Raw genomic sequence first — 27,316 nt, 5'->3', positions numbered from 1 at the left:
TAAAACCTCTAATTCAGTGGTAGGGTGAAAAAATATTCAAACAATACTAATACTAACAATACTAAAGGGACTTTGAAGAAAGAACTAAAATGGCATTTAGGGTGTTTATTATGTTTGTATTTAAGTGTGACGGCAATGCTATAAAAATATAAATTAAATACAAGTCTATCCAGAAAAAGGGGATGCCGTCAGTTTGATAGCCATCACTGGGACACTCAAGCAAGAAACAAAGATGAAGAATAAGATATAGCTAAGCATCGTTATTGATTATTGAATTTTACAAATCTGTTAACATCTTCATTTAACATGTTTATACTTTTGTTTAGAGAATTCTGTAATCCTTGTGGGATAATTACTGTAATTTATTTTTTTTACCTCATTATTTGTGTGATTTAGTATTCTGTTTATAAGTTCACACGAGGCTTTGACGTGGACCACTGCACGTAACCCTATAAAGACTGGGCTATTTTGACGCCTGATAGAAGACTGGGGTCTGATTCAGCAGCACCCGCCCTTGTGTCTTGGGATCTCGGCCGTCGATCACGACAAAAATGGGCACGTGCATTACCGATGGCATAGTCTACAAAATTGTAAAATACAAATCTTTATAAAACATCATTGCTGAGTAATTATGCCCATTTATGCGTAAATTCGCAATTTTGCTTTAACTGAATAAGGCTCCTAAAATGTCTTTTTTTACAGTGTTTTACACGATTCTGATAAAATGTACTTATGTATTTCCCTGTTTTTCGACTTTTTGGGGTTTTTTCAATATCAATTGCCAGGAACTATGTTCTGACCATAAACAACCTAAAATTGATTTAATTTGATGCATATATTACTTTGGGATTAAAAAACCCACTATTACCATTGGATTTGTGTAACACTTAAAAAGATGATAGTAGTAGTAGCGTGATGATTGTTAGTGTTACAAGACCAGATCCGAGACAAATCAATAGTCTGTCACACAGTGAGTATAGTTCATTAGCATTTATTCTAACGATGATAAATACTAATCAAGGATGAATATATAAGATATATACACAGTAGAAAATATAGCTGGTTATAAATTATAGCTGTTATAATAGGTACTCCCCAACAAAGGCCATATGGTAGCCCCTAAAAAGGGATGGCGAGGGAGACCAAGCACACGATGTCCTCTCGTCAAGGGACGGAGAAGAGAAGTCCCTCCTTAATTATTTTGGGGGTACAACTCTTAGTTTTGCCCATTAGGGGGGGGAGTTAAACAATGTATCAACTAATCAGGAAAGAAGGGTGGAGCATAACCAAAATGAAAGTTTATTTGCAACTGAAGTCAGGGAGCAATTATCTGGGAAGGAGTTTGGATGGAGGATAAAGTATACCTCCTTATCACCTCTTAGGAGGAACAGTAATCACAATGCAGGGATAAGGCTACCACATCAATCTGTGATGGGTGTGTGGTCATTTGTTTTAAACAGAAGGAGTTGTGTCAATGGACAAAGGAGCAGTGAACTTTCAACCAATTTACTATCTGGAGTTTGTGAGTTTACACAAACATCCAAGCATGTATAAAAGTATATTATATCAAAATATGAAATGCAGAGTGTTATATTTGTATAATAATTCACGTTTTTGAGCAATTTTGGATCTGCATGCACTTATAAATTGTTGCGGAAATTTCGAAACTGCGTACCTGATGGCCGCAAATTTTGTCTCAAACTTGACATTAAAAAGGCAGCAAGTGGCCCGGTCAGAAAATTTCGCTCGGCAGATTTATGGCAAAAAAAAGTCGAGGGGGCTGAATCAGCCCCCAGTCTTATAAGGGTGAAAAGATCCCAGCATTCAGGTAGCCAGAAATCTACCCGGTCACCGAGTTCAATGACTTTGGTTAATATCGATTTCTGACCAATGCCAAGGGAAGCCGCAGCAGCGGGGTAGGTACTGTAGGCTGCAGCACCCCCGAAATTTGTTGGCGTGTGCAAATGGATTTGTGATATAGCATTAATGACTTGTAGTCATTGCTGGAAACAAATAAGGTGTTTTTTTTCTAGACTCGCCTATTCCAAACTTATCCTTTACACACGCCATATTACGCACTGATCCTGTACTTTTTTTGTTATGTATATCACTATGAATAAAAAAAACACAAGCTTATGAATGTATCCTTATATGGATTTTATTCATGTGTTTTAATGGAAGTCTCAAAAAGAAATTTGATTGACTGTACCTGAAACGTTCACCCAATATATATATTTTTCTTCTATAATAAACTTATTTGTCAGGGCGAACTTCCCCTTTAATTCTTCCCCAATTCTCCATAGTTTTATATATATTTTCTTAGGAGATCCACCCTCTAGAAGCACTGCTTTTAATGGATCCCCATCATCCCCTCATCTCCAGGATTTAGTCTTAACTATTTTAAAAATGTTTTGTAACTTGAAGTTGATTTGTGTTCATACTGTTATCGTATTTGATTTGTATTTGTTTATATATATCATGTATGTTTGATTTGTATTCGTTTTTATAATGTTAATCATGAAATGAAAAAAAAATAACTTGAACTTAATCAACAAACCACAATACGAGGTCTGGAGTTCTACCACGCATCATCTTTATGCATCAGTTCCAAAACAATTTATAACCATAACGATTAGAAGATTTATTATATCATGTTCCAACAAATATGACACTGCACCAAATTGCTAACACGTTTACGTAGAATGAACAGTTACTCACATAATATTTAGTAAATAAGTTGTGCTGGACTACTTCGTTTGTACCATATTTTTATTATTTTGTTAATAGTTGACATTTTATGACCGGAAAGGGGAATAAGTTCAAAGAAGTCAATAAATAGCTCGAATTTAGTTTCTCTTACCTACAAAGTACCGAATATAACAATCCAAGTTTATTTTCTCCAATAAAGATATAAATACAATGATTTGAAAAAATCTGATATCTTAACATTTCTATTATTTTCTGATGGCTGAAATATTTTTTCGCACAGCGTGATCCTCTAATTCTCATGAATTAAACGAAATTTGAAGCAGTTCATTTACAATGCTGGATACACAGCAAAAACTGTGGTGTTAACCGGTGTACATAGAGGACCACACCAGTTATTTTACACCGGTGTTAAATTGATGGTGTTAGTTTTACACCTATAGGTGTTATTACAACACCTTTGGTTGTTACATTTACACTCTTTGGTGCTATGTTTAATCTCTAGGGTGTAATTTTAACACCTCAGGATGTGGTCATCTATTAACACCAATCGGTGTCGGTTTTAACACCGCAGTTTTTACAGTGTAAGTTCTCCATAAATATTAACAAACACATTACATGACATTTAGTAATACTATTGCCTCAATCTCTACCAGGCCCTGCAGGTTCAATGTAGTATGTTCTAGGGATCTATGTTGATGGCAGACATTCCTGGAAATCGGATACAGACTATTATAACACGTAGATTATTATCAAGAAATATTGGCGTATGAAATGGCCATCTATTTTCCACATTTCCTTGTTTTCATTAAGTTGGAAAGTACCGAAAAAATTAAGAATATCTAGCGCTTTCTTGCCTCTGAAAGATCGATTTATGATGGTCCGGTAGGTAAATTTGTAGTCCCACATGTAGACTTTCATGCTGTCAATCATAATCAAGTACTTCTTGACATGTCTTATGGACTGGAACGGGGCAAAAACGCACGCACACGCATACACACCCACCAATTTTCAGCAATATACTTGTTTGATTTTTCTCTATTAAATGTAGGCGGGGCCAGTTATACCACGCCCATTCATTCACACCAGGGGCGGAAGAGAAGAACGACAGAGGGCGCAGATCAGACTTTAAGAACGTTAATGTGCATGGCGTTTACTTGTAATAAACAGAAACCGAAAATCCTACAATGTACTAAAGATAGAAGTAAACATCATGCGTACAAAATGATAAAAAAGGTATTATAAATTCCATATCAGTATTCATACTCAGAATTCTGTTAAAAAATGCAGTTCCGTATTACAAATAAAATCGATACGAAATATCAATCAAATAAAAAATGATACAAAATACATTATCTTAATATTATGATATTATACATATCATTTAAGTCACTAGCGTACCTACGAATAGAGGGGGCAGGGGGGCATTCTGCCCCCACCCCTGACGAGTCACAACCCACTTTTACATTTTATACAAATTCAAATTCAAAAGTTTATTGATATAAAATCCTCACATATAAGGATATAAGGAAAAATAATAATACAACATAAACGACGTATTCACACAAAAAAAATACAAAGAAAAAAAAGAAGAAAAATACCAATCTTGGATGAAATGTTAGATGCGAGATACATAAATGCATACAATATACATACACATACATAATATATACTTAAACATTAATACACCCATATACAAATACATAAGTATAATATAATATTTTACTTTCAAGCATCCTAAGTTTCTCCACGTACATATAACTTATTCCTATAACCCGGGGGGGGGGCTCTTACATTGACGAGTGGATACCATGCGCGACCAAAAACACGTAAAAAGGATGTCTTTTTCAACGATAAGGCACGTTACGTACGTAACGTGATAAGGGTGCCAGAATCACAAAAATAACGAAAATAGGGTATCTATTTCGCTCGGAAATTTACATGTTTAGGGTCAAATTTGCGGGGATGATAAAACAAAATTGAAATGTTTTATAAAGGATGTCTTTTTTGCCCCAACATACGTGTTCAGAGTCCGATTTGCGCGAGGTGTAGAAGGTGGGGTCGTACTAAACCAAATGATGTGTACAAAGGTAAAACCGACGACCGAAAGACCCGTGACATATTAACAATGACATATAATTGTTTAGGGGTTCATTGCAGGGAATACTTGCCAAGAGTATCGTTTTGTTTCCAATACTTGTTAAGGTGTGCATTTTCAGAATATGGAAATTTCGTGTTTAGGGTGCTTTTCGAGATCCCATGGTCGCACATGGTATCCATGCACTCAATGGAAGTGCCCCCCCCCCCACCGGGCCTATAACACATGATATATCCATGTCATTGTTACCTAATATTAATGGAATTTGTTTTTGTTAGTTATTTTCAAAAAATCCGGCAGTACTTCCTTTAACTTGTTAAATAATTTATTTCGGGGTTCTTCGAGGGCCTTACAGTGTACCGTGAAATGGTATTCATCCTCTAGAAAATGACAAGCAAAAAACACGTAGTGTTGGGGCAAAAAGGACATCCTTTACAAAACATTTTGATTTTGTTTTATCACCCCGCATATAGGTACCCTTTTTCAATATTTGTATGTTTTTGAACGTGCCCCATCTTGAAAAAGACATCCTTATTACGTGTTTTTTTTGTCGCGCATCGTATCCACTCGTCAATGTAAGTGCCCCCCCCCCCCCCCCGGAGCAAACAGCGCATATTCTATCGTTTACAGCAATCCTATTATATCTACCTTGTTCTATCAAAAGTTTACTATTGCTTATTCTTAACTATGCAAAATTGGTGATGTGTGTCTTTTCAATATCTAATAGTAGGTAATTTTCAATCATAATCTTTTTCCAGTGTTTTATAGGTTCTTAGTTTATTGCATTGGTCATGGGAATGTTGGGTGTTATCGTTGTGACTGTTTTTCCATGATATTATATAAAGATCATTGAGTTTGTTCACAATTGATTTCAGAAGTGCCTTTTTTAGAAGGTTCCCTGGTTTTCCCACACATTTAGGAAACCGATTTGTTTTAATTTTGGAACCCGTTATCAAAATGAAGCGACACATCATATGATCTTTTTACAAGACTGTTATCTTTTATTGAAATTACGTGATGCATGCCAGTATCCAATGCTATGTTTTAAAGCTGATATATATACATACAACGGACATCGCCCAAACTCGGCCAAAATAGCACTATTAGTTGCTGATCTATGAATGATAAGGACCGTTTTCAAGTAATGGTTATGTATCTTCTCAGGAAGAAATGATTTATACAGTTTTTCTATTTCTTTATCTTCACTAAGAGCGATGGTAAACTCCAAATTTCAGTACAATATAATAGGATTGCTTTCACACATGAGTCAAATAAGTTAAAATGTAGAAGTGCTGCAACTCTATTGTCTGGTATGGTGTTTCTGATACAAAAAAGTGGCTTTCTTTGCTTTCGACATTAACTGTTTGATAGCTGCCTTGAAGGAACCAGAGGGTTTGAATATTTTTAAATATTTGTATTCATCTGTCATTTTGACGGGGGCAACCCATGCAAAGGACGGATCCCTGCCCCCCCCCCCCTCCCCGACGAGCTTGAATAATTCTTCTTTCCCCAAACCCCCCAAGCGAGATTGAAGACTTTTTTTTTTTTTTTTTTGCTTGTCAATTTTTCTTCGGAGGGCGGTTTTGCCCCCCCCCCTGTGGAAAATCCCAAAGATATATCATACCTATTATTTATGACTCCAAGAATATACATATTTTCATATTATTAATTGCTACAATGAATCACCCTAGGTTATTGTTTGCCAAGGTTTAAGTTACATGTGCGTCTCCGGTCAGCTACGTCCATGGCCAGCAGCCTGATAACGGCCTCAGCAGCTATGGAAAAAAAAGGAATATATTAATTATCTACTATGTATTTCACAGTAATATAATTTATTACTTCAAAAAGAGAGAAATCAATTATCGAAAATAAACTGCAGTCTAGCTATACATTTATATGCAATATGTTTATACATGTTCTTTCCATCGTTTGATAAATATGACATACCATTCAATAAATTAAATGTGATTAAATACAATCATTGACAATTGCAAAAGCCGCATGAAATATCAAGCGGTTTATTTCGAGAGATATATACATTATATATATATATATATGTGTGTGTGTGTGTGTGTGTGTGTGTGTGTGTGAGAGAGAGAGAGAAGCTATACATGTACAACAATGACAACAGCTTGTCATTGTTCAAAACCCAACTTCACCCGACAAAGGAAATTATAATTGGTATGGTGTCGAAAAACTGTCTATCTGACGGTCAATTGGATCAGGGTCGCCTTATCCACTAACCCGTCTCTGTGGTCTAGACGTTGAGGCACCGGCGTTCAAAGCTGGGGGCCCGGGTTCGATTCCCGGCAGGGACATTTTTTCGGCATCACCAATTTTTCCAAAGGGTAGATAGCTCTGGGGAACTTTGATTTAAGCTACGCCTACCACTGTTCTCTTCATCCATTTCTTTACACTATATATATATATATATATATATAATTAGCAATCCAGGATTTTAAAGTTTTAGATTGCATGCGAAAAGAAAACAACTCAAAAAGGTAAAGTAGTGTATTTTGTAACATTATCTAGCCAACTATAAAACATTTCCAAAAAAGACAAGAATAATTTCTATATAACAAGATATTTCTTGTAATTGTAAGCAAAGTGAACTATCTGATCAATTTATTTAACATATCTGGTAAATAGTTAACTGGAAACACACATCCAAATATGAAAGGGTGTAGCTTGCCAGCTTTCAAATCTACGAGTCATGAAGACTTCGTTTAATGTTGTGCGCAGGATAATAGATTTGCTACCAAGCTACAAAGACTTGCCTGATATTGCTCCGCATTTAAATTCATGACTTCATATATTGTATTACATTGATAATATATTATACTTGTGAATATAAACTTAATTGACATAATTATGAATACATATGCATAAGTGTATATTCTTTGATATGTTTTCGGCAACAATATAACAATATAACAATATAAGATTACGATAGAAAAAGGGTGGACTATTTTTCCTCGGTGGAATGATACCAGCACCACGTGACCAAAAAGTAATGTGGTTTCGCGGTCTGTGACGTAATTTCACCACGCCCGAAATGGTCATATGGTGATAAAAAAGTAACAAATCAAACTGTAAAATATAAGAAATTAGTTTAATCACTACAGATTCAAATCAACATTATGTGGGGAGGACGTTAAAGGGAAAGTCGACCCCAACAAAGTTGATTTAATAAGAGAAAATCCGATAAGCATATCACTGAAAATTTTCATCAAAATCGGATGTAACATAAGAAGTTTATGACATTTTTAAGTTTGGCTTAATTTCACAAAACAGTTATATGCACATGTTTTGTATGCAAATGAGGGGACTGATGACTCCACCTTCTCATTATCTATTTTGTATTTTATTGTGTTAAATATGAAATATTCTAATTTTTCCATCATGGTAATGTGAAAGAAGTTTTAGTTTTCCCTTAATATGTGGAATCACCACTGTTTTAATAGTTTGTAGTTTTTTAGTAAAGCTTGTCTTTTTTTTGTCAAATTTGTAAAAATTGAAATATTATAGGCCCTAAAATTCACACAATTAAAAAAAAATGAAGGGACATCATCAACTGTCTCATGTCACCGAGTTCTAAATATAACCATTTTGTGAAAAATAAACAAAACCTTAAAATGTCATAACTTTCTTATTTTACATCCGAGTTTGATGAAATTTTCAACATGCTTCTCATTTTCTTTATTGATTGAAGTCAATATTTTTATGGGGTGGACTTGACCTTAATGAAACGGAATTGAAACGGTAAATTGCCAATTCGTCCACTGCCAACTCGTCCACTCACCTCATGGTCTACCTTCATTTAGTCTAATGCCATTCCGTCCATCAACATTTCGTCTAACAACAATTTGGTCCAATCTTCACTTCGTCTTTATCACCATTTCGTCTATTAGCCAGATGGTCTAATACCCATTTTCTTTTAATAATAATAATATTTGAAATTTATAGGGCATAATTGTTCCAGCTGGCCCCGGTCTCCCCTACAGTTGTATTTTACAATTTTTGTGTTACATGCATGTTTATCTTTGTAAAGTCACATGGATTGGAAAGGAAGACCTTCGGGTTATAGTTATTAAGTTAATCTTTTTCCTTTCCCGGCATCCATGTGACTCTCCTTATCCTATTGTTTGTATATGTTGTATTATGTTTGATTATGCCGAATAAATAATAATAATAATAATAATAATAGTCAAAAGACTCTATGCGCTTTACAACATATATATAATAACTAATACATTAAATCTTATCTAAATTACACAATAAACCTAAACCTTAATCCTAAAATACTTAATACAAATTAAATCAATGCATAAAGTTACATCACTACTGAAAGGAAAACTTACAATATTTAACAACATAATACATTTAACATTAGAAAAGACTAGTTTGAAAATAAGTGTGTTTTAAGCATTGATTTAAAGATGGGGAAGGATTGTGTGGTTCTTACATTTAATGGCAGAGAATTCCAGAGTACAGCGGCAGATAAAGAAAGGGCTCTTTGACCATAAGTATTTGTATTTCATTCATTTTGCACAATTAACACTTTAGTTTGATTAGACCAATTGGTTTAAATAGCTAGCTGACCAACTGGTTATTAGACGGAAGGCTTTAGACTAAATAAAAGTAGACCACGTGGTGAATGGATGAACTGATGGTAGACCAAATGATAATAGACGAGTTGGCAATTGAACGAATTGGCATTAGGCGAACTGGAAATAAACCGTTGAAACTCCCTAGCAGAAAACAGGGTGTTTGCAGACGAAGGTGAAGTTTTCATCGCAGCGAACATCATTCCATTTATAATCCTCGGGTTCAGTCCATGCTATTTGAAAAGAGAGCGAGCAATCTTCAACCCCATCATGATTACTTGGTTCGTTCATTTTCCATGAGGTGTAATTAACTCGGGTGCCATCTGACCAAACAAAGTCACTGTCTGGTCCTGGTCCTGGCTGGTACAGACCGATCCAAAAACTATCACACTCAGTCTGTTAGATTCATGTAATAAAACAGAGACAACATCAGGTATTGGCTGGTGCCATATTATACAATTAATGCACATTTATGAGTGTGTTATGACGATGCAGCACACTCGAGGGTATTTACAATTATGCGAAAGCAAGAGGCGCTTGCGCCGAGTGCTTTTGCATAATATTGTGAATGCCCGAGAGTTGCTCGCATCGTCACTAACATCACGAATCTTAAAATGTGCATTAATTGTTTTATAAAACGGGTCGGCAAAAAGAATTTTTCATGGAAATCTTGTTCAAATCCCTCCAACTTGTGTACGATCGCACAGACGAAGAGATCACAAGACTATCAATTATGACATCACAGGCGTATCTACTATGCGCGCCTAAGTAAGCGCATCAAAATCCTAGCCAGCCTCTAGAACGCGTATCAGTTTTTACGTGCTATTGGAACTAATGCTGCACAAAAATTGCATAGTGCTGCACAAAAAATGCACAGTGCTGCACGAAAAATGCACGACTGGAAGGTTGCGCATAATTAAAGCATGAACACGTGACTTGAATACGCACTCACCATTGGCTACATCCTTGAACCCGTTTTATAAATGACATTAAATTTCATGAAATCGGAGTAATCAAAATGATATTGTGTCCCCACTGTCCCTTTTCTAAGTTTTTATTACATGAAATCATAATTACACTGTACACTGCAAAAACTCCGATGTTGATTTAACACCAGCCCGGAATCTATATCTGTCCACACCAGAGAAGTGTTAAACAACACCAGTTTGATTTTGGTCTCCCACCACACATGTGTTTATACAACACCAATTAGTATTAAAACAGCATCGGTTTATTTCCAAACTGGTGTTATTTCAATGCTTCTCTGGTGTGGAGAGATATAGATTCCGGGCTGGTTTTAAATCAACACCGGAGTTTTTTGCAGTGTTGTTCATATAAGTATGTGTATGGTTAGTCTCCCTTGAAACGAGTTTTAGTGAATATCGTAGGCATAAATCAACTTTTTGGTGTACAAATCTGACAAAAAAGTAATACAAAAGGCATTCATAGTCATAGAACTGTTTCACGAAAATAATGCAAGAATTTAAAATGTTATTCATGGTCTGATTTTGATGTTTTATTTTATACCTGATTTTACTTTATCTGTTCAAATCATAGGTTTCTATCTGTTCAAATCATATTGTTTTTAGCCGAGAGTACCCCTTAACTTAACACTCACATTATTATAACAAAATTCAGCAGCGAATCCATTCTCTTCCCGACTATGAATAGAGACCAAGTCTATCGGACACGATTGCTTATTAGTTAAACTCCGACAGAAGAACAAAGCCTCGAGAAAATTGAGTTCATTGCCAAAATATTGGTAGCAACTTCCTTGGTGAAGTTTCCACGACTTATACGAACATGGACCTAAAATGAAACAAACAACAATTTATTTTATGTATCTTATAACGGCGCCCCCACGTCCACACACTAAAATTATTGGAAGCCAAAAAAAGTTAAATCAGTTAACTTGAGATGCTGCAGCTGAGTGGTCTATGGACCTCCCTATGCACAAGCGTACCTCTGTTTTTTTTCGCTTGACAGATTTTTGGGCGGACGAATTTGCTCCCCCCTGTGGAAAATCGTAGGTACGCTACTGTACCCAAGCACATAAAAGCCCGTGGTTCGATCCACGGCCATGTCACATATGTATGGCCGCGAGAAATGCAAGTAATAGACCAGTTTGTAGTTACTTCATGGACAATTTGGTCAAATGACATTTCATATCTTTCATTATGATAGGCAGATTTCAAAGCAGGATATTACGTAAGCTTGCCTTACATAGCAGGATGAAGAAATTGAATAGACCAGGTGACTAGAATAGCACACCAATAAACACTTTATGAAGGTATTTGTTGCATTCCTTCTTCGAATGCATATCATAGCATGTTGCACAATGTACTTGGCAAACTGTGAAATACAAGTCGTTCGTGGACGCATTGTTGTTTTTTGTGGATGTAAATGAAAACCACAGTTCAAAAGAATATATGAATAATCAAGACATCAAAGTTGGTGCTTAACTCATTAGATTTTAAACCACCATGTCACTTTAGTACAAATGACCTTCCTCTGATCATGCGTAGAATCTTTTGATCATGCGCAGAAAGGAACTACGAACTGGCTTATTAACAGTGCTCTTTCATCCCACATTCAGAACTTTAAAAATGGAAATACTATTTGCATTCTTTGTCACTCTGAACGGCTATGCACCTGTCTACAAAAAGACGTGAAAATTATATTTACATTGTATGTTTCTCATGTTTACTGTGCTCTCTGCTTATTCTTTGACCATGTTGATGATGGAGGTGTCTCTTATTTATTATTCCAAGACAACTAGGAATGATATGGATTTGAAATGAGCTGTTGAATGTTTATGTTAGAGGTTGTGTCATGATTGGCTACCGATAACTAATCCAGAACTTTAGACCAATCACCAGAATTTAAATCAACCCCAAGGTCAGAAACAAAATGACCAATAAATTGTTAACATTTTGCCCCTTCCAATCCAAAACATGGATCGACGCCCCTGTATGTAGATATACAGCGCGTATCAATAAAAAGTTTACACTTAGAAAAAAGTCCGAGGAATTGAAAAATATACAACGTGTGAATAATTTTCTCATACCTATTATAAGGTTAGGGTCTCATCTATCAAATGAAAGTAAAATTTTCGACAAAGCATTACACTTGAGTGAGCACTGTTCATTTTTGTAAAGCTCGCAGAAATAGGTTTGCGCAGAAATGCTAATTTTCACACTGTGTCAAGGAAATAAGAAGAAAACAAACGGACTGTGAGGTACATTTCTCATACATTTATTTAGCATTTTTAGCAAAATTAACATTTTGTAATAACTTTGCCGCCAAAATTAATATTTTAACTGTACGAATGTATAACCTTTAGCCATTTTGATCTGAGGACATAACTCAATGTAAAAAAAATATATATATATTTGAGACATCTCCAGCATTCTTTCACCAAGTTTTTATTTCATATTTTATTTAGTCCTTTTTTAAAATTTAATACTTGTTTTTCCACACTTCCAAATTTGACAATTATTAACAAAACTAATATCAAGCCTAAAACGTTTCGTGTCAATCATAGCTCCATGTAAAGAACATATCATTAAGATGGCCTTGGTGTGTGGGGAGGGGAGGGGGCACAATAGTGCTCGATGAAGTGTTTTGGGCACGGAAAAGAGTTAAAAGATCTCTCAAAATCAATCTTCCTACCTAAATTCCATGTATTCTTCATGATTTACATTTACTTTTAGTCATATAACTATTTCCAAAAGTAAGTGGTGCTCACTCACGCGGAAAGATTTTTCGACAGTTATATCGTCATTTGTTTAAAGAGATATGTATCAAAGTTTAAACGTGGAAAAGGGTTCAGGATATTACAAATATATAATTTTACAGGATTATGTCTAAGTGTAAACTTTTTTAAACGTACTGTAGACTTTGCATTTGATTTTCTTGTACTCGACCTTTCGGACATCGTGACCAAAAAAAATAGTGAGAGGGACAGAGAGAGCGGGAAATTCAATTTTCTTACCATTCTCTAGCGGCATAGTTGTAGGAGATGAGGTGGTTTTGTTTGAATCGATCGTTGTGATGTTTTGTTTAGAAGTTGATTCTGAAAAAAACACCATAACGCATGTTGTCATGGTAACTACAAAGAGACGCGACTCATTAGCGACTGTGTGCATAATTTTGTCATCACCGCCACCACCATCATCATCACCACCGCAATCATCGCCAGAAGCAGCATCATCACCATCATCATCACCGTTATCATCATCATCACCACCATATTCACTATTATCATCACCACAAGTATTATCATTATTATCTTGATCATGATCATTATTATCATCATTAATTCCACCATCATCTCCTCCATAATCATCATTTCCATCAATATCATCATCACCATCATTACCACCACCATCATCATCATCATCACCACCGTTATCACCATCATCATCATCACCATATTCACCATTATCATCACCATAGGCATTTTTTATCATCTTGATCATTATCAACTTGATCATTATCATCACCATCATCATCATCATCACCACCATCATTATCATCATCACCACCATCATCATTATTACCATCATCATCATTATCATCTTCGTCGTCATCACTAACACAATCATTACTATTACTGATATAACCATACTTTTTATCAATATTTTTAGTTTTATTGTTGAATCCTCATTTCCTTTGAACGAACATAACACATTGAAAGTTCCTGTACAATTGTAGATTCCTCGTCGTTCAGAGAGGCATCTGTTTGTATTTTCATTCAATAACGATTCTTTTTTAATTTTGAGTAAATTTGTTATGAAAAAAAAATCTTGTAACTTTGATAACACAAATTCTACCAAATTCCTCTCTCTTATGAGATTTCTATTCAAATTCAAATTGGTTTTAGATTTTTGGCATATAAACATTCGGGGGCTCACGTTGGTCGCAGAGTTTCCCTTCATATCCGTCATAGCAGTGACATTTGAAGGCAGTCATAGTCTCTTCACACCAGCCGCCTTGACAAATATTATTATGACAATCTGAATATTTAAAAGAGAAAGAAATTAGACATTTTATTGCAAGTTCCCATCATGTAGACATTTTTTTTAGTTCATGATATTACATTCGGTGATTCGGATGATATCTGACCAAACATATATTGGTACCCTTATAAAGATACTATTATGGTAACCATTGTTGCTGTGTGCATGAAGCTATGATATTCTACTACCTCCAGAGCCGACAGTTGGATCTAACTTGAACGGAGGAAGGTCGAAGTATCTCTGTCCAGACTAGTCTCTGCTATGCAAACCCTTTACTAGAGTTAAGGGTCTAAATGTGCAGCCTACTCATGCCTTGTGTACTGAAGGAATTGAAATAGCAAGTTTTGTATGTGCTAGTCTTTGCGTGGAGACACACTTGCTGATCAAAGTTCCAATCAGGGTCTGTGCCTGCAGACTAGTCCAGACGGGCATAATATCATAAGATGATTAGGATCTCACATCTGATGAAGGCTTTGGAAAACGATGCTCAACACTACAGCCAATCAAAATCAAGGATTTAATGTACGTCACCTTCACATTGCAAAGTTCACGCAAAAGTCATTTTCATGCAATGAAACGCTGAATTTAAAAGCCAGCGTATTCTGAACTCGGGTTTAAGTTTAGGAAAAAAAGTATTTTGTTATGAAAAAAAAGCGTCGCCAAAATAACGCATAAAGAACAATGATGATGCAACAAAAAACGAGATAAGTATTTTGTTATAACAGAAAAAGTATTTTGTTGTAAAAAAAGCGTCGCCAAAATACCGCATTAAGAACAATGATGATGCAACAAAAAACGAGATAAGTATTTTGTTATAACAGAAAAAGTATTTTGTTAGACTAAAAAGCGTCGCCAAAAGAACAATGATGATGCAACAAAAAACGCGATAAGTATTTTGTTATAACAGAAAAAGTATTTTGTTATAAAAAAAAAGCGTCGCCAAAATAACGTATTAAGAACAATGATGATGCAACAAAAAACGAGATAAGTATTTTGTTATAACAGAAAAAGTATTTTGTTATAAAAAAAAAGCGTCGCCAAGCATCAAGTACAATGCTGATGCAATAACAAACGCGCTAACGCGTCTATAAAAAAAATGAGAGTGCATCTTAATGCATCTATAAAAAAAAATAATCATCAATAACTTTCAAATGATGATAGGCCGACCAATCTATCCTTGATAACTCCAAGTGCCGTAGAAAAAATGGACAAATTAAATGTAGATGCATTATCTTTAACAATAATGATGATAAGAAATAACTTTTTTTATAGCAAACTATCTTGGCGAGGTAATGCATTTGGCTCCAACGAAGTTAATAAAAATGGACACAAAAAATCGACATAAAGGTTTCACGAACTCAAAATAATTACAAGATATCAAGCGATGTAAAGTATATAAAACAAAAACACAAAGGACACGAACTTTTGAGCACCCTGTATGTAGATCATGACTGTATAAAAATGACAGTTACTGACAGTGCTCAATTACATGTTTATTTTTCCACTTGTTCACTGCTACCACCCTGCCTGTGGGGAATCTACAGGTAGGACTATGGTATGCCAATGTTGTACAGAGCACACAATTTAAAAAATCATTAAAATATCACTTTTGTGACCAAAATTACTGATTTCCATACAGTTGCAATTTATTTTTCATTAATAACTTGGGAATAATTTTTGTATTCACCAGAGCGCTCAAAAACTTGAATTTTGGGCATTTTTTTGTACGCCCTCTAGTGGTGGAAAGTAATATGGCAAGAAAATTGTCATTTTGTTATCTCTATTTTTAATTAAGAAAAAAATAATTTAAAGAATCAAATTTAAGTAATAGTCAAGTTGTATGAATAATAGGTGTAATGGAAACTGTCAGTGTAAAAAATCAAGCATTTGCCCCAAAGAAAAAGAGAAATTAAGCCAAACATTGCCACCCTTATTTTGCCACACATGGAGATATAAGTGAGAACAAGGTTATATCATAACCTTGTTCATTGAATGAGTGATTTTTCCCTGGTTATTTTTAAACGTCATTGGTCCCCCCCCCCCCCATTCCCGAAGTACTGTCAAAATGAAAGGGACGATATACTTACCGGGGAGACTACAAACTCTGTGTCCAGGTGTTTTCCCCGTTGCTCTAGACCTATCCCTTCTCTGGCAAGCAACCCCTTTATTAAACGTTGTGTAGGGGATGAGCTTTGGAATCGTTTGCACCATGCTTCCATTGGGATGGAGTTTGTTCTTACATTCGTGGAAAGTTGATAAGGTGTAATCCAGACTGAAGCCATCCGAACAGCTTGTAACCGGCTTTTCGGTTTTAGTCGACGAAACGATTGAGGCTTTGAATGCAATTGAAACCCGAAACTATTTTACTCAATCCTTGCAGAAGAATGAATTTTCTTCGGGGTTAACCTTACATGTAATCAAAATTAGTGTCGAGACTAAACCGCACTTCAGTTTAAGCTTGTCTAAGGGTCTTTTCACACGTGAATCTTGAATCATCATTGTATTAATGATTGCAATTCGTCTTTAGAATCAGCGGGCCTTTCACACGCTCACTCGAAAACTGTGATTTGAATTCGAATTCCCGAGCAAAAGCAGTGTGTGTCCTTGGTGTCTAATCAATCAAATCACTGCATCGATACAAATGAGTGCATGACAATAAGCCAGTTCGTAGTTACTCTCTGCGCATGATCAGAGGATTCTACGCATGATCAGAGGAAGGTCATTTGTACTAAAGTGACATGGTGGTTTAAAATCTAATCAGATAAGCACCAAGTTTGATGTCTTGATTATTCATATGTTCTTTTGAATAGTAGTTTTCATTTACATCCACAAAAAACAACAATGAGTCCACGAACGACTGGTATTTCACAGTTTGCCAAGTACATTGTGCAACATGCTATGATATCCTTTCAAAATAGGAATGCACCAAATACCTTCAAAAAGTGTTCATTAGTGTGTTATTCTAGTCACCTGGTCTATTAAATTTATTCATCCTGCTATGTAAGGCAAGCTTACGTAATATCTTGCTTTGAAATGAAAGAAATGAAAGGTCATTTGACCAAAATTGTCCATGAAGTAACTACGAACTGGTCTATTGTCATGATTGTATTATCTATGGAAGTGCTTTAAAGGACACGAATATAATCTCCGCCCCGGCCCAAAAAATGCTTTGGAGGTCAAGCCTTTCACACGTAAAATTCGTACCGTAATTTGAGTGAAACTTAACTGGAATTCACCTCCGGAGTAGAATTTGAATTCGTGATTGTGATAGCGATCGTGATTTTTGTTTTGTTTCACACATGCTATAAATTATTCATTAGCCTTATTTTTTCACTGGAATCATCATTCAAATTACGATTTTTTTTTTTTACCGTGTGAGAGGGCGGGTTTTGACTTCATCACCAATTTAGACACAGGGGCAGAAAATATTCATTTGCATTTTCCTGTGTCTTTTGGAAGGAGTGTGTAGTTCTCAAGACCAATGTTAAAGCATTTTCTTTTTTAGAAAACAAGCCCTAAATACGAATAGCAGCGCGAGGTGCTTGAGTGATTTGTTGATGTTGTCGTTGATTAAAATTTGAAGACGAAACAATCTTAGCCCTTTGTGTAATCATGAACCGAAGATCATGAAGATGGTTATCTAACCTAAACATAAGTCATAACCTTACTCGATTAAAATGGCAGTGTTTTGCTTATCCGATGTTTCTCTATTTGTTCAAATCAATGAGTTGGGCTCGTATTCATTTTTATTCATTTTATCTATCCCCATGATCTCTTTCTCTGTTTTTTTTTCTTTGTTTACGATGTTTCTCTATTTGTTCAAATCAATGAGTTGGGCTCGTATTCATTTTTATTCATTTATCTATCCCCATGATCTCTTTCTCTGTTTTTTTTCTTTGTTTATCCGGTGTTTCTCTATTTGTTCAAATCAATGAGTTGGGCTCGTATTCATTTTTATTCATTTTTATTCATTTACCTATCCCCATGATCTCTTTCTCTGTTTTTTTTTTCTTTCTCTAAAAGATATGGCTTTCTCGCCCTTTCTATATGTTCCCGAGTATGGAACCTTGAAAATATTCTCTGTTCGCTATTCTAGATAGTCATCGCATAGAATAATGATATACTGATATAATATTGACTGAACTCGAGGGGAAAAAGTATTGCCTACAAAAGAATTATAAAAATTATTGCCCCGAGTCTTTTTAGACGAGGGCAACAAGGTTCTTTTAAGGGCAATATATAAGAAGTTCTCCGAAAAAAGAGCCAGTTTGTATTTTTTTTATCATCTTTTTCAGACATATAGAGCAAAAATCATGAAAATTTAGATATTTATTTAACTTAACCATTATGACGTACTTGCAATTATAAGATCGCGCATTGGGGACGCTTATTTAACTTAACCATTATGCGCCCGGACCAGCGTTGACTTTATTTACCGTGTTTACATGTGATCGGCTTTGGATCGGCTTTTTCATAGCGTGTAAACGCGATTAACTTGCATCGGCTCTCGGTTCAGAATTGGCAATTTTGCACCACCAAAGTTTAGGTTTATATAACTCTATGGTGTGCGTATCATTTCAGGTTTTTGACACGTGATTCTGCACCGCGAGCTTTGTAAACGCTGTGCAAGGAGAACCAAAAGCCGATCACATGTAAACACTGTGGGTGACCTTTATTACGTTTCTCTTTACCTTATCCTTTACCATTCCATACGAAATCAAACATTAACGATCAAACACCCATATTGGTCCTGTTAAAATTGAAGACACGTGATTTATTTTAGAAAGTGCAAATGTTTTCAGAAGTTGTATTTTGCCCATCAGGGTGAGATTTATTTGCTTCCACCATATTATTTTTTTTTTACTTTAAAACTCTTTGGCCCGTATTCTGATACATGTAGCAGGTTTAACTTAAACTTCAGGTTCAAACTTGTGGATAGCAAATTGTTACATAAATCACTAACAGTAGAGATATGATACTTCAGCTCATTTGGCTCTCAAATCATTCATAATTCATAAGTATGAATAGATGATTGTCTTCACCATCGATGAATCAGGAAAGAGCACAGTGAACATAAAAAAACATACAACTTAATAAAACTTTTGATACTTTTGGCTTTCCATACTTAAACCACAACTTCAAACCTGAGTTTAAGTTAAACCTGCTATCTGAATACAGCCCTTTGTAATTAATATTTTCCTGAATTTTCACATCTATCGAAAATACTTTTGATAGTTTCAACTAATTTACCAAATGGAACTTCAATATATTTTTGGGAAAGAGGACCCAACGCTAATGTAATTGTTTTATCTTTATTCAATTTTAAGCCTGAAATATTAGCAAAATCTCCAAATATTGTTTTTCCGATTCTATATAGATTTGGAGTCTCCCACAAGAGGTGTCATCATCCGCGTAGAGCGCTTGTTTGACTTCTACTTTATCAAAACTGATTCCGTGGATGGATTTATCTTTACGAATGGTACTAGCAAGGACCTCGATACAAAGTATAAATAAATAAGGATAGAGTGGATCCCCTGTCTCACACCTCTTTCAACACTAAAATATCCTGTCGATATACCCCCATTGAAAACGCAGCTCAAGGCATTTTTATAAAATGTTTTAATCGAGCCGCGACATGAGGATCAGAAGCCATAGGAACGTAAAACGTTTTGCCAAAAAAAAAATGTGCGAGACAGAATCAAACGCTTTTTTCAAAATCTATTGCCATTAAAGGGGAAGTTCACCCTGATAAAAAGTTTATTGTAAAAATAGCAGAAAAAATAATAAAAAATATTGCCGAAGGTTTGAGAAAAATTCATCAAATAATTAAAAAGTTATTAGAATTTCAATTATTTGATTTGTGACGTCATATGCGAGCAGCATTCCTACATAGCGAATGGTAAAAAGTCAATGAAAAGTCATTTTCTCAGAAAATTGAAATTGGTTTTTACTTTACCTTTTGTATATCAATATACAAATCACTTCACACCCGATCATGAATAGAAAACAAAATTAAGTCATCAGGAACCACTCAAAATTTGAAATTCATGCATTTTATATTACATAACACACGGGGCAGCTGCTCGTTTATGACGTCACAAATCCAAAACTTTGAACTCTCATAACTTTCTTACTCTTTAACGGATTTTCCTCAAACCTTCACCAATATTTTTTACTATTTTTTCTGCTATTTTTACAACAAAGTTTTCTTCAGGGTGAACTTCCCCTTTAAGCAACCAGGTCCATTGCTTTGCCCTGTATAGTAAATCATATCGTCTATCAATCTAATTGCATCTCCTATGTTTATATCCTTTATATAACCAACTAGGACGATGAAATTTCATGTAATACCTTTTTAATTCTATTTGATAGTACTTTAGTTAAGATTTTGTAATCGACATTTAATAATGAAATTGGCCTATATTTTTCATTAACACTGGATCTTTCCCTTCTTTGGCAAACAATAATAACAGTTTCATTCTGAGATGAAAGTTTTCCTTTAGACTTAGCCTCATTCAAAGCATCAACCATAACATCTCCTACTAATTGCCAAAATACTAAATAGAATTCAACATTGAGACCATCTTTCCAGATGTTTTATTGAGTTGCATTTGTTTCAATACTTCTAGACACTCACGTTGAGTAATTGTCCCTTCACAAATTTCCTTTGAAGCTGGCTCTAATTTGGGTCTTTTAAAAAAAGTATCATCAAAGCCATCAGAAATCATTTCTATTGATTTAGAATATAATCCACTATAGAATCTTTGTATATCTTTAGTTATTTCTTTTTTATCAATACTGACTTTTCCTTCTATCTGTAATTTGCTTATTACTGTTTTCCGTTTGCTTGATTGCATCAGCTGTGTAAAATATCTGGGATCCCTCTTCCCACATCATAAAATGATACCCTGGATCTCACTTTAACACCCTCATTAACATAATCATAAATTCCATTTAACTGGTTCCTTTTGATCTCTAGCAATTCTAACTCACCGTCATCGACCTTTTCTAATAACTCCTTTTCCAAAGATAATTTTTTTTATCCAAAATATCAATTTTTGTTTCCATAGCTTTGCCTAATATTTAGAACACTTCTGAGTAATTTTGCTAATTTCCATTTTCAAAAATTCACAGTTTTATCTTCAACTTCTCTTTCTAACTCTTCTTTTAATCCTAAAATCTATTCTGCCATTCTTTTTTATATTCTTCATCATTGCATAGGCTGCTAATAAATTTCCAGTAAGAACCTTTGAATTTTACATGGCATAATTATAACAATGCATTTGGATTGCCGAATGGTCTGGTGCCACAAAAGGTATTATTGACATTTACACACAACTTCGTCTATATTTTCAGACACAAACAAATAATCCAACCTGCTTTGCATAAACGCTTTTTTGCCTGTAAGTATTGTATTTTATTAACATTTCTTTCCCTCCATATATCTATCAATTCATGTTGGTCTAAGAATGGATCAAACAGGGCATTACAGTGGGTGTTTATATTTTGCTAACTACTTCCCATATTATATGGGAAGTAGTAAACAAAATAAGTTTATATTCCTAATAATATTAAATTCACCTCCTATTATAACTGGATGGTTGTTTTTTGTTTATCTCATATAACTTTTCGTTCAAGTATTTCCCTCGAATCGGAAAATATATTTCGCGATGATTGAATTTAATAAACCCTTGCATAATGCAATTTAAAACAATAAATCTACCACCTTCATCCTTGACTGTTTTTGTAACATTGACATTTAATTTTGAATCTAATAATATCATAACCCCATTTACTATGACTTGTGCCGTGATTAAACTCTACGTTTCGATTCCAAAAATGTTTCCATTTTTTTCCTTAATATCTCCTGTACTAAATGTCTCTTGTAACGAAATAATATCCGCATTCAATTTTTTTCATTTTTTTCACCTTTTTGCTTCTTCCCTTATTCTTTTTACATTTAATGAAATGAAATTACAATTTATTGGTACGTCACAATTCATACAGAATTATGAGGGAGTAATAAATCTCATCTTTCTCGCCTTTCTCAATGACATATTAATGCTAGCGACAGGGCTAACGAGAACAATTCAGTTTTGTTGCTGATTTTTTTTACTCAAACAGGTATCTACCCACACACCCAGTCATATACATAATGCACTCCACCACTAACCAAGCCCTCCCTTAAATCCTCCACCCCCAAACACACATACATCCCGTGTTGTTTGGCACGCTCTTCTGCATACACAGCAAAAACTGTGGTGTTAACTGGTTTACATAGAAAACCACTCCAGTTATTTTACACCGGTGTTAAATTGATGGTGTTAGTTTTACACCTATAGGTGTTATTACAACACCTTTTGTTGTTACAGTTACACTCTTTGGTGTTATGTTTAATCTCTAGGGTGTAATTTTAACACCTCAGGGTGTGGTCCTCTATTAAACACCAATTGGTATCAGTTTTAACACCGCAGTTTTTATAGTGTACATACCCTTGGTACTGCGAGAGCTTAAGCCCCTACTTATCATTCAATGTATGTAATTTCAAAATGACCCCTGCTAAAAAAATGACCTTTTGCATATTTTATTTTTTCCTCATATCACATGTAAAAATAGATATAACATAAACATCATTAACATAATTGTTTCAAGTTTACGCATAAAACTTTTAAAAAGGTAAGAAAAGGAACATATATGAATTTCAAATGTAAAATTAGAATCAATCTACTCACATTTCTTTAACAACTTATAATCAACTTATAACCTGTTGGGGCGATATATTGTTTACAATGAATATCGTTTTGATTATCGGTATCGTTCATGCAGTCCAGTAAAATTCTTTCATAGCTCTCAAACAATCCTATTGCAGTGATTTTCTCATCCATTCTATAAAACGTCATAATGGCAAAGTGCAGAGCCTAGACCCTACTTTATTCTTAAAAGAAATATCACCATTATCGTGACATTTGCCCTAGATACCTTATTTGGATGAAAATTAAAAAAAATATATATATTGACAGGCTCTTCTTTCGGAGATATTGCCCTGAAAAGACCCATATTGCCCTCGACTAAAGACTCGGGCCAATATATTATTTTGCTGGCAATATATTTGATGTTCCCCTCAAGGCCAGTCAATATTATAAATATCCAAAGTTTTGTTCTTCTAGTTATTTACGTTTGCTGTTCATTATGATATTTTTTATCATTAGAAGATGCTTAATTAAAGGGGAAGTTCACCCTGATAAAAACTTTGTTGTAAAAATAGCAGAAAAATAGTAAAAATTATTGTTGAAGGTTTGAGGAAAATCCGTTAAAGAATAAGAAAGTTATTAGAGTTCAAAGTTTTGGATTTGTGACGTCATAAACGAGCAGCTGCCCCATGTGTTATGTAATATAAAATGCTTGAATTTTAAAATTTGTATGGTTCCTGATGACTTAATTATGTTTTCTATTCATGATCGGGTGTGAAATGATTTGTCTATTGATATACAAAAGGTACAGTGAAAACCATTTTGAATTTTCTGAGAAAATGACATTTCATTGATTTTTTACCATTCGCTATGTAGGAATGCTGCTCGCATATGACGTCACAAATCAAATAATTGAAATTCTAATAACTTTTTAATTATTTCATGAATTTTTCTCAAACCTTCGTCAATATTTTTATTATTTTTTCTGCTATTTTTACAATAAACTTTTTGTCAGGGTGAACTTCCCCTGCAATTGACATCAACACTAATTTGAAGACAAATTTGATAGTACCTGATAATACTAATGGTGATTCTTGTGATTCTCTTATTCCTCTCACTCTTCCTCCTCCCCTCCCTTTCTTCTCCTCCTTGTTCTTCTTCTTTTCTCTTTCTTCTACACTGCAAAAACTCCGGTGTTGATTTACATGTCAGGAATCTATATATGTCCACACCAGAGAAGTGTTAAACAACACCAGTTTCGTTTTGGTCTAACACCAGAAAGGTGTTCATACCACACCAATTAGTATTAAAACAGCATCGGTTTGATTCCAAACTGGTGTTGGACATATATAGATTCCAGGCTGGTGTTAAATCAACACCAGAGTTTTTACAGTGTACTTCTTCAACACTTTCTTCATGTTCTTCTTTCCATTCCAATTATTAAAACAATAACGAGCAATGTTATAACAGCCTCTGGCATAAAATATCCTTACCGAATGATGCTGTGCTCCAGAATACAAACAGGCCTCGCATGAACATGATGAGTCCTATGACATAAAAATATGAACAAAGTATCAGAGAATTTTTCCGTCAACAGTTGCTCGTGTAATCATGTTTGCAAAAGTGTCTGATGACCTTCGCAATGGTCTTTTTGATATGACGGTGTCGCCGAATCAGAAGTTCTTTTTGATTCGCCAAGGCTTGCGATCACGTGGTCACATGACTCCCTTAAGAAATCACTTATCAACTGAGAAAAAAATATGCGACGTACGTTTGCATTTGCGAACACAATTTTTAACATTTCCAAAGCAGTTCGCAAATAGCTTTTGATGTCGTAAAGGGATCACGTGCGTAAAACGTTTCCCATAAACTTGTGTGTAAAAATGGCACTGTTAAGAAAGTTAGGTTGAAATTAGAGGGTCGAATGTTTACTACCAGTGGATAGGATGTATATCTGACATTCCATATCTGACCAGAAAAGGGTATCTTAGCCAGCTCGTTTTAAAAACGAATCGGCATTTAGGAAGACAGGATCAAATTCATCACCTAAAACAGCAAAGTAGCTCTAATTCTTCCGCCAGCCAAAAATAGCTCCAAAATCATCAATATTTCTTCCCGATTTGGGCAAATGAAGTTCCTTTTAGTTGCCCTCCATAATCAGTGTTGGATTGACAATCATATTCACACACTTTTTCCAATCAGCAATATCAAATAATGAGCATTTGTAACAAGAGTGTCGCTGGGGCGGGCAAATAAAACGCCCGCCTGTAACGCGGAAAATGGAGAGCTTGGTCGAGCAAGAAAAGTGAAGGTGAAGGTGGCGACTTGACCTTTGACCTTATGACCCAAAATCAATAGGCTTCCTAGGATCATGGACCTAAGAGTGGTAGGTCCATGCTAGGATTCATGCTAGTATTATATGCACACCAAATCATATGAGCCAAGGTTAAGTTAAACTGAAGGAAAAGTTAGGACAGACAGACGGACGGACGGACATCGGGTGTGATACTGTAATACGTCCACTACGTCCCGTCTAGGACGGGCGTATAAAAAAGTGGAATGGGTTGGGTCGAATGAATATTTTTTGCCTTCCTATTGTAATTGGACTCGTGGCACCTAAATATCGTTTGTTCAGAGTCCAGGACGAAAATGCTGTCTTGATGCACCAAGTTTCGACAAAGGCTGCGTTTTCATGAAGTGAATTTGACCATAGGTTTTCTACGTTCCAGAAAGTGTCTGCCTCGTATTTGCGAAAATAGGTGTTAGTCCGCAAGCACAGACTTATATTTGACACTTTAACCAAACCATATTTGCAGATAAGACCAAACGCCAAACTCTCTATGGCCGTGTTTATGCTTCCACTTTTCAGGCCACACAGCAAAAAACGGTGGTGTTAACCGATGTACATAGATGACCACACCAGTTATTTTACACCGGTGTTAAATTTGTGGTGTTAGTTTTACACCTACAGGTGTTATTACAACACCTATGGTTGTTACATTTACACTCTTTGGTGCTATGTTCAATCTCTAGGGTGTTATTTTAACACCTCAGGGTGTGGTCCTCTATTAACACCAATTGGTGCCAGTTTTAACACCACAGTTTTTACAGTGCAGAATCAGCGTTTCCAAACGTGATTAGTCCAAAACACAGTTGCGTCCATGCTTACTTTCATTTAAACGCTGTTAAACGCCGATCGTAAACTCACAAAAAGGTGCGTTTATAAACGTCGTTTGACCAGAATCAGGATTTCTGGGGAAGCATAAACAAAACCACGATCGTAAACATGTTTAAATGACGTCATTTGGTACATGCTTCCGGTGAGATGAAAATCCGCGGGTAAATAGAGTCGCATTGTTCCTATTACCAAGGAGCTTCCAACACGGAATGACCCACTCACATTACAGAGAGCCAGCTACATTACATAGTGAATCTAAGTTCGCTGCCTTTTACCTTGGTCACATTTGCTCTACGGCGGCCGTAGATACCAGAATTCGAGAGATTTCTGCGGCGGCCGCAGAAAATCTGCGGTGGCCGCAGGGTCGACGTACGGCGGATTCCTACTTTTTACAGGCCGTAGAGGTGGCCGTAGAATTTTAACTCGGAGTTATAACATTTTTTCTTTATACGCTCGCCGTAGGCATGGCGTAGAACGGTATACGGCGGCCGTACGTCGAGCGTTCGTTGGCCGTGCTTTTTTTTTTTGTTTTTCTTCCCTCCTTTCCCCTTCTTTTGTGTTTTCTGCTCGGAACCACCAGGCGCGTATTTAGAATTATGCACCTCGGGGGCCCGACTTATAATTTTGGCCCATGTGTACTTTACGAGAAAAAAAATGGCGACTCCTCCTCGTCAGACAAACGGGTGCCTTAAATGCATGTTGAATATCTGATTTCATAATCACATGAAAAAGGGCAATTGCAGACCAATTTTTAATGATGATTTGATAAAAAGCAAACTATCCATGAATATAATGTAATACCATTTTTTTAAAACAAGAAATGTGACCAGGAAGCACAGACATTGCCGTTTCACCAGCGGCTAACTTGGGTAAGATATTATCATTATTGTTATTATTATTATCACGGGGAGTTAAATGCTGATTTTTGTTGTTGTTTCCTATGGGGTGTAAGTCTTACTTAGGACTAACGCGTTTATTAATATCTTACCTTCATTCATATACAAGCAAGTTAACAT

At 35.4% G+C, this 27,316-nt stretch overlaps 1 protein-coding gene across 1 annotated transcript; it reads right to left on the bottom strand.

Annotated features, from left to right (window-relative positions):
* Positions 1-449: 449 nt before the first annotated feature.
* LOC121422009 lies at positions 450-27,316 on the bottom strand. Its single transcript, XM_041616811.1, has 6 exons — positions 27,289-27,316; positions 24,616-24,669; positions 16,520-16,765; positions 14,328-14,429; positions 13,406-13,486; positions 450-580 (listed from the first exon to the last, which is right to left on the bottom strand). Exons 1-6 carry the CDS (start codon positions 27,314-27,316, stop codon positions 450-452), a joined length of 642 nt encoding a protein of 213 aa, XP_041472745.1.

This window comes from Lytechinus variegatus, chromosome 9, assembly GCF_018143015.1.
Source record: "Lytechinus variegatus isolate NC3 chromosome 9, Lvar_3.0, whole genome shotgun sequence".
NCBI lineage: Eukaryota > Metazoa > Echinodermata > Echinoidea > Temnopleuroida > Toxopneustidae > Lytechinus > Lytechinus variegatus.
The sequence above is the reverse complement of the archived record's forward strand: the minus strand, read 5'-3'. Positions and strand labels throughout refer to the sequence as shown.